The 9,578-nt window shown below is 42.3% G+C and overlaps 1 protein-coding gene across 1 annotated transcript in view; it reads left to right on the top strand.

Annotated features, from left to right (window-relative positions):
• Positions 1–9,454, top strand: part of IGFBP3 (insulin like growth factor binding protein 3) — a 52,956-nt gene extending 43,502 nt beyond the window's left edge. Inside the window, exons 2-4 of the mRNA XM_009638469.2 lie at positions 53–282; positions 2,927–3,046; positions 9,329–9,454. Of these exons, the coding sequence (XP_009636764.2) occupies positions 53–282; positions 2,927–3,046; positions 9,329–9,454 (476 nt within the window). The remainder of the gene's footprint in view (positions 1–52; positions 283–2,926; positions 3,047–9,328) is intronic.
• Positions 9,455–9,578: the final 124 nt, after the last annotated feature.

The raw sequence follows: 9,578 nt of genomic DNA, 5'->3' as shown, positions 1-9,578 counted from the left end.
CAGCTGGCATTTTGTTAATATTGTTTCTTCACTGTATTTGTTGTTGTTGAAGAAAATTCCAGTGATTCAGAAGAAGAAGACCGGAGTACCAGCAGCATAGAAAATCAGGCTCCCCCAAACTCTCACAGGGTGCCAGATTCCAAGTCACATCCACCGCACATCAAAATAGATATCATCAGGAAAGTGCAAGCCAAAAATACGCAGCGCTATAAAGTGGAATATGATTCACAGAGTACGGATACACTGAACTTCTCTTCTGAATCCAAACAAGAGACTGAATACGTAAGTAATTCTGTAAATGGAAAGGCATTTCCTAGCACGTGCACATGTATATGCATGTTGTGCATACAATAAGATAAATAAGCTAAATAACTAAATGGTGGTAATCGTCGTAGTTGTTCAGGGCACTCGAGCTGTTTCACTGGTAAAACTATTGTATCTTCAAATGCAGACAGTCAGCAGACCAGGTAGATCACATTCAGAAGACACGGAGGCCTAACACAGTGATGTTGACGTGGATACAAGTATGATTTTCACTAAGTCATTTCTTAGAGATGACTTGTTCCCCCCCTGTAATGATCACACATTTGTGTAAGTGGACTTGGGACAGGTTTAATAGTATAATCGTTAAATTTGGTTTCAAACAGCATTATTGGGTTGCAATGATGGAAAAAAGGTGTTTCACATTCAGTGTAGTGGCACTGCGTTCATGCTCCACGGTGCAAATCGAGGGAGATAAACTTAGTGTGGGTTCAGGATTAGGATCTTGACTGATCAGCCATTGGTTTGTATGACATGCTGAACACCACCTCCACTTGCAGTCACTGTTTGGTGCTACTGCCTAAATGCAGGGGCTTACGGGCACGTGAGCAGCTATCACTTCCTACTGACTGTGCCTCGTGGATTTGCAGGGCAGCCGGAGTGTGGTGAATCTGGAGGGAGAGCAATTCCTCTTCCTGGACATCCTGGCTGATAACCCAGTGGTTGTTCTTGTGCCTGTGCCAGATAGCCCAAAAAATATGTCTGGATATACTTTGGCATTTCATCAAATCAGTTGTGGTGAAAACAGACATGGCTTCCCATCTGCAAAAGAAAGTTTTGAAACCTGTATGAGGTGGAAAGTTGTGTCTGAAGAGAGCATGGCCTCCAAGTTAACACAGCAAGGGTGCTGAAGCTGCAGATTCAGTTTGTCACTGATGTCCAGCTGTGTAATAAAAACACTTCACTCTCTGCCTCCTAGCATGCCCTCCTTCCAGAAACATGAAGTAAACTGCCTACAGTAACAGCATGAACTTTGGTAGCTCTGAGGAAATGGGGTCCTGGTCTTAACTAGGATGAACATTTCACTTACGTGGTAGTTGGGCCCCATGAGCAAAGGCTCACCGACTTACCAAGGCTGCTGGTGTCTGTAAGAATCAGAAGTCCATTGGGGACAGGTGCCTTTGTCAGCAAATGCCCTTCTAGCTGTGTCTGCATGTTAGTTTTTGATATTGATCTCTCTGACTTTGGAAGCCTGCTTCAAAATAATAATTAAAAGAAAAAAGCTGATGATCTTTTTGTAGGCCTAACTCGGGACCAAACCTTTGAGCATGTGTGATTTGCAGTCAGCATGTCTGAGCAGTTTTGGGTTTTTAAGGAACTGCCAGTAAGAGCAGCAATTTAAAGCGCATGTTTAGAGCTTGTGAGATTGATACTGAAAGAAAACATATGAAAGCAGCAAGGAAGGTCTTTGCTAACCAAAAAAAATTGTTTTAAAACTCCATTAGAACTGTGGAGTCCGTATGTTTTCAGACACTCACATGAAAGGCTCTTTACATGAGCAAACTATTAATATTACCACTTGAAAGTATAAATGTCATTACTTCACTAATTAAAAATTGCACCAAATGAGTCTTTGTGTTGATACAGCAACTTAAACGTTTTAACCCATGTAGCCATGGAAAGGAATTTTTTGGGGTCTCTGCTGAAGAAGTGGGCTGGTGGACCGAGTCAGTGATGTGCCCAGACAGGAGTGTAGCTAAACACAGAGTTTGCAGGCTGCGACTCTTGAATCCTGATCCCACTGCTGACACTGACTGCCTTCTTGGCCTCTGGCAAAACGTGAACTCCTCTGCTCCTGGTTTTCTGACTCCAAAGTGGGGCTCATAATGCTTTACTCCCTAGCCTGAAGGGCAGCAGAGAGAAATAATTAGTTGGTGTTTGAGACATGCTCTTAAAAGTGCTTCTGGAAGTTCTTTTTGGCTCATTGTCCTAGAGCTAATCTTCATTACGTTGTTGTCAGCCTTTTGCAGATGGAGAAAGAGAGGCAAAAAGTGACACACTTACCCAATGAGAACGTTGTGTGCAACCATTCCTTTGCGTGGCTGCATCCATTTGGTCCAGTGGAAATTGGGAATTGTTGTCCAAAGCTGCAGTATTTATATATATACATATACATTATGCCAAACTAATTGTTTTCAATTAAATCCATTTCATTTAAGCTTTTAAATCCAGCAGAATCACAAAAATCAAATGGCATTAGGGCAAATCTACCAAGTGGTGTATTTCCAGTTGTCTACCTTCTTCTTTTCCCACTTTGTGCAAGTCCAGGTTTTCCAAATCTAAGTTATGTTATACATGATTGATTTACATAATGGTTAAGCTTTCCTGTATGTGTATGTGGCTGTGATTTCAACTGGAAATGCCAGTCTGTGCCTCAGCATAGCATAGGGCCTTCAGTGTTTAGAAATTGGTTTATCCTGAAGCGCAAAGTCAGAATTTTATCTGTGAGTGGTCTGCCTCTTGACATATCCAGCCTTCCCTTTGTTTTAACGGATTTGTATGGGTTTGTGCTTCTTGCCCTTTAAAGATTTATTTACTCTTGTGTGAAAGACAGCATTTGGGAATGAAGTTTCATCTGTGTTTTCTAAAACATGCTCGTTAACAGGGTCCCTGTCGCAGAGAAATGGAAGACACTTTAAACCACCTAAAGATCCTGAATGTCTTGAGTCCCAGGGGTTTTCATATTCCAAATTGTGACAAGAAGGGGTTCTACAAGAAAAAGCAAGTAAGTACAGAGCCTTGATCGTTTCAGTGAATGCACTTCACCTTTTCTGCATCTTTGCTAAGGGATCTTGCCAGCAAGGTGCATTATGTGTCATTTTACAGAGGAACTAGTTCACTGCCAGTTTTAGGCCCTGATCTGATAGTGCTGAACCTTGTCAAGTGGGGACAGTGTTTTTATTTTCTGTTGGTCATGACAACACATTCACTTGAGAAACTTCATACCTAATCACACATGGGTTGGGTGGTGTCCTAGATACTAATGCCCTTTGGTTTAAAAAAAGCCGTGCCTCTGTAATAACCCACAGAGCTAAATGTTGCAGTCACCATATGACTGCAATAGATCAATGCTCTGAATTGTAAATAGCTGCTTGAGAGTTCCTAGAAGAACTGCACTGGATCATATTACCAAAGGCAACTTGGGAAAGGCATATATCTGTCCTGTGTCCGATACACAGATTGCTTCCAAAATCCAGGTCATGTTATCATGAAAGTGATACATCTAGTAGTTAACTCTGCAGCAAGGATGGTTTCTCAGCCCTCTTTGGTTCTGGGGTTGTGACCTTTCTTGACAAATGCAGAGCTAAACTGCAGGTATTTATGCTTTAGTTGTGTTGGGTTGAGCTATGGCAGCATTCTTCACTCAGTGCTGCCCTTGAAGCTAATTCAGGAACTTGGGGAAGCGCAAGATGTGCCAGGTTCTTTGCTTAGCGTGCACATCCCATCTAATTCCAGTGTTTAGTTAGTGACCTTCTCTAAATGTGTTTCTTGGTATAATTCCAAAATTTCCTGAATTCAAAAGTATCTTTAAGATTTTTCTCAAGGCAAATCCTCTGCAAGGACAGATTTTGTTTGTGGACCATCATGCCTCTCCCATTCGTGTTTACACAAGTCAGCCTCTCTATCTCTGGTAAGCAAAGGAGCGGCTGGCTCTGTTACTAGCTAATGCAGTTCATTGGTTGGAAGTGAGAGGCCAACCTCCGACAGGCAACCTTATTTTAGGAATGGTACCTCTCCATTTTTTGGCTTTCAGCTTTCTTAGAAATGGACTTTCCCTTTCGGGTATTCCCTGGAGCTCTGCGCTAAGCTGGCAGTGTCAGGTGGGGTGTTCGCAATAGGGATGAGGTTTCCAGCCTTCCTTTCTGCCATCGGCCCAGCCTTGACTGCACTATTTGACCTTTGGTGCACACTGCTGAGCTTGTCTACGCTCCCCAGCTTTTCCCGAGCAGGTGGTGGCAGCTCCCAAGCAGGGACAGAGTTTCTTATTGTTCTCTGGAATTTTGAGAAGCCTGTGTTATTCATGTCCCGCTGTGTGTAAACTAGCAGAGAGCAATGCTTACATCTCGGTCTGCATTTGTTCAGAAAATAGGTCTGACTGCTGTGTGAAGTAAGGCTAGGACTGTGCCTGTGCCATAAAAGCATTTCCTTAGCTACTCTAGAACAGCACATCATTTAACTGTGTTGAAGGCACACAAGCATACTGTAGCCCTTTTCCTTCTCTAGGTATTACAGAAGACCACAGATTGGTATTTAGTTTGTTCTGTAGATCTTCCTTTCATCTGTCTTCAGACTCTGAAGTTTTTGCTTTGTCAGCAAAAAGGTGGTGGTTTGCACGCAGTCTCTGGCATGTGTGTGTAGTAAATCAGATCCACGGTAAGCATGTATTAAAATGCCTTACTGTAAAGGATGACTGTACTTTAAAGTGCAGTCATAGTTCTTCCACTGAGGCAGAAAAAAGGGAAATACGGAGGGGAAAAAAATAGGCAAGATAGATAATATGCTTACCTAGTCTTTGTTCCTTGAAGTTGATTTATGAGAATAAGGTGTTGGTACAGAGCAAAGACTTGCTTCTGCCCTCTGTGTAGTGTCCATGCTGCCTGGAGAATTTAAAACTGCTTTAGGAAAGGTTCCTGCCCTATGTGCAGCAGCTTGTCTGGTCAGCAAACATAGAGGATGAAGGGACACTTTCATACCTGGCCAGCCTTGTCAAGCACCATGCCAATTTACACAGGTCCAGTAGTTTCAATGGTAGCTTGAGACAACTTGGGATCTTGTAGGAGGTGCCCACAAATGGAGCCCATGTGAGTAAATATTCTACATAAAATGCAGTTAGAGTGCTTCTCCTGTAAATGAACCTCAGTCAACCCTGGGAACAGGCCTTCACAGGTAGGGCTTACAGAGGCAGGCTGCTTCTCACATAAGCCAAAAGTAATGTATTTGACTTGCCCTTGTAGAATTAACTCCTAGAAAAAAGTGTCCTTTTAAGAAGTGAGTCAGTCCTGTCCAGACTGAATTCACTGTCTGCAGGGCAGTGCGACAATTGTGTTTTCTTTTTGGAGCATCAACATATAAGTCTGGTATTTTAGGCACCGTGAGCAGGTGTCTAATCTCATTAAAAGAATGCTAGGCTATTTTATTAATTTCCTTCATTGCTATTATTAGCAGCATTCAGTCTGTAATTCAATTACATTCTGTTGTGACAACAAAATTCAGAATAATAGGTTAAAAATAGACAGGAGATCCATCAAAAAATGAGTGTGAGCTAGGCATTTTTAATTCAGGGAACAGCTGCCACAACCACTGCCTAGGATGATAATGTAGATTCCAACCATCACACACCTATCTGATAAATGGTGAGATCACCTTGGAAGCCATTAAGACTCATTCAGGAGGCACTTCACATGTTAGTATATTCTACCTTCCTGGCCACCTGCTCTTCCAGTCAAGCTGAAAGTAGTTATTTTTCAAGACATTTGTGGATAACTAGAAATTGACTTTTCAGGAGCAGCCATAGGAAGTAATTTGCATCTGTGAAACAATTTTGAGAACATAAATTTATCTGTCAGGGTATAACATGAAAAATATTTCACACCTTATGTTTATATATAACTTTTTTTAAAATTAGACCTATTAAAATTTAGAATTCTTTGTCTTAATAAATCACACATGTAAGGTTGTACTATTCAACTGTGGTGTATAGGTATATTTACATGGAATAGGTTAATATGGCACGTTTCTGCCTCAAGCATGGAAAAAAAGGGTATGATGAAATCAGAATTATTACATGGGGCAATTCTAGTAATTGCCCCATATTTGTATACTGGAGCCAGATACTCACCTAAATGTGAGCTGGCATCGTTCCACTGAAAACAGAGCTGGGCTTGGCGGGAGCTGGAATGGCCCGAGGTATATGTCAGTGCTGTCTGCAGTCTGTTCTGGGAGACCACAGTTGTAGGTCCACAGAGACCCCTGGGATGACCAGGAATTCAGTGGTATACCATATGCCTTACTGTGCCCCACAAATGCCTCTGTGGCACTTCTTTGTGGAAGGGAGAGGGGCAGGTGGCATGGAAGCTAGCAGCTGGTTCTATCAGAAGTAATTACTGGCTCCACCACTTGGGCAGTTTTCCAGCTTTTTGGACTTCTGAAGTCATACAGAAGAGCTGGGCAGAGCCTTGAAATGTATGTGAAGTGCAAAATTCAGAAGAGTGGATATTTATTTATATTTTTTTCCATATGAACTGTCCACCACTTCAGTAGGGAACGCAAGCTAGCTGCTTCAGGATAAAAGCATCACTTTTGAATCAGAAGTGCTTTACTATTGACAGCTTGGCTGAGTGGGTAGTACAAAGTAGCACATTGGAAAAGGTAAATTGTTTCCTCACAAAGTGTTATTTCAGCTGGAGAGTGATCTAAGGCTTTTGTTTTCCAAATGGATTGTCTAGAAGAATTAAAATTAGTAGTAGGGAAGGTGTTCCTGCAGACTAACTTCATGTTGTAGTTAATTCCAACAATTGATTATGCAACTGTAAAAAGCAATCAAAACCTCCAACAATGTGAGATAACTTCTAATTGATCATTTGTTTTGACAGTGATGCAAGCCTATGAATCAGCGAGAGTTGAGTAACATGCTTCATGTAGTACTTCTAAAAGGGGAGTCTGTGTTACTATTATTAGCAGAAGTGTAGTTTCATTGCCGGAGCACCAGGCTGGCAGCCAGAAGCCCTGTGCTCTAATTCGGGCTTGATCTGTGCTTGCTCTCTTGGGAAAAACAACTCAAGAACTGCTGCCTCAGTTTCCTTCTCGTAAAATTTAAATTGTGCAAAGGCTGTTGTTTATGAATTCCTCAGTTCTGAGCATGAAGAATTTAAGTCACTAAATGTTAATACTACTTAAGCTACAGTCCAGTCCAGTTGCCACCAAAATTGAAGGAAGATTTCCCATTGACGTCAGTGGACTTTGAGCAGCCAGTCACAGAAATTGCAGCGAGTACACGCAAGCCCTAGTCAGGCTTTTGAGACAATAAACATAAGTTGTAAAACTTACATTTAAAGATTTAGTTCAGAAAAACAGCCAAACAGGTAACTAGAACTCAAATTCAGCTAACCACGTAGTTTAGCAAATATTAATATAGCTGTTCTCTCAGTAGGTTTGAACTTCTTCACCCTCTCCTAAAAGAAGCTGGTATGACTTTAAGCTTGATCTTGTCATCCTGCTGCCATCTATTTGCATAGGACTAATGCAGAAGGACTGCAAATTCAGAGAAGAGAAGGCATTGTATTATTTCTGCATTGGGCTTGTTACTCAAAAATATATTACAAGGGTAGATTAATTTGCAGTTACAACAATTAACACTACTCTAAAATAAACAAGATGGAAAATTGTTCAGAAATTTGTGTCCAATGTGTGATCTGCTCCCACCTCTCTCTCACAAGTTTTCTAGTGAAGACTGGCTACCCTACTCCGTGCCACCACAAATTAGTTGGCTCAGGGGCTTGCTGGTGCAGGCTGTCCCAGGAGTGACCCAAGTTCACTGTTCTGTCTGAAATACCACCCTTTCACCTGCGGTCCTAAACTAGATGTGGAAAGGGGTCAGGCACTCTGGGCAGCATGGGAAGCCCAACACTTGCTTGATGTTTCCTTGTGTACCTGCGCATGGAAAAGACACTTAGATTTGTGAGCCACTGCCTTGCCCACATGAGAGATGGGGAAGTGCCTGTTAGACTCTGGAGAACAAGTAGTTGAGCAGTAGTGGCAAAGTTTACCTGACTTGTACCAGCCTTAGCCTCTGAAATATTTGAATTGCTGTGAGTGTGATCTCAGACGCAGCATTTGCTCTGCTTGCAAGATAGCCTTTACAGCGTTGAGGGCCATAAGTGACCTCAGTCTAGCCTATCCTCCTTCATGTTGGTGATGCAACAAGATGCAACCTCAGTCCTTGAAAAGCTGCGTATATTTGTGTCACCACCTCCTTTGTAAGTCTGTCCTAACTAAACAGCCACCTCTGTTAGCATTTGCAGCGAATCCTGCATTGCCAAATCTCACAATTTGAGCTGACATGGAGGCTATGTCTTGGCAAGAAGGTTGACCATGGCCAACCTAGTGAGATAATCTGTGTCCTGGAGACATGTCTTTCAAGGGGGTGTAAACCTTGCAGGGTCCCAGAGGTTCACAGTATGTAACTATGTCTAGGGTTGCATACCGAATGCAACCTGCAGCCTGTCATCTCCTTTAGTCTAGTTTTTACCATTCTTGGTTCCTTGTGGAGAGCATTACTTGCTTAGTATGTACTAGACTTTATAATGCATTTTTACTCCATTACTATTTCTAAAGAAGTTCAGTGTCATTGCTTGTCTAGTGGTAGTTTCAGCTTGGTAGGCAGCACCGGCAAGTTCTACCAGGCAACTTCTAAAGCTGACACAGGTTATAGACTAGTATATAAGCAACCTTATTTATAGGAAAATAAAAAGTTCTAGTACACCTAGCAGTTGTTGAAGTGATAACTTCATTACAAAAGTATTATGTACCTGTTAATAAATGTCTACTACAGTATTGAAATTCCTCCAGCAAACAGATGCAAGCCAAGGGTGTTTATTGTTGCAATGGCTGTCTTTGTCAGACCTGTGCTTTAGTGCAGAACAAATCTGTTAAATTCCTTTTCCAAAGACAGGTCCCAGTCACCAGGCCGTACTGTTACAAGTAGTCCTGGTATTCAAAGGGGGCAACTGTGCTGCCTTATGTAATAGGGAGTGGTTTATAAGGCTGTTTTCAGGCAGTTCTCAGAGCAGTTTTATTCTAGAGTAATTAGACACAAAGGGGTTGACAGGCAGAGCAGGTAAGCTTGCATTGTAATACTTTGTAGTGGTAATATAAATATTGTTTGACTCAGTCAGATATGGCCAGGATATGGAAGTGCAGCTATCAAAGGAGCAGGAATCCCTGCTATATAACACTAGGAGCGGATAAAACAAAAATAATGCTAACTGGGTCTTTTACTCTGTCTCAGTGTCGCCCATCAAAAGGCCGAAAGAGAGGTTACTGCTGGTGCGTGGATAAATACGGACAGCCGCTTCCTGGGTATGATGGGAAGGGGAAAGGAGATGTCCACTGCTATAACTTGGAAAGCAAATGAGGGCTGGGTGCCAGCGCTTCTGGCACCTGTGCGTGGCCACTGGACCTCGCAGAGACCTTGGAGGGGCTGGGCAAACACTGTGGACTGTGTTGCACATTGAGTGACGAGCTCTGCCTCTGGCAGC

The sequence above is a fragment of the Egretta garzetta genome, unplaced genomic scaffold (assembly GCF_000687185.1).
Source record: "Egretta garzetta isolate BGI_Z169 unplaced genomic scaffold, ASM68718v1 scaffold155, whole genome shotgun sequence".
Classification (NCBI taxonomy): domain Eukaryota; kingdom Metazoa; phylum Chordata; class Aves; order Pelecaniformes; family Ardeidae; genus Egretta; species Egretta garzetta.
The sequence above is the reverse complement of the archived record's forward strand: the minus strand, read 5'-3'. Positions and strand labels throughout refer to the sequence as shown.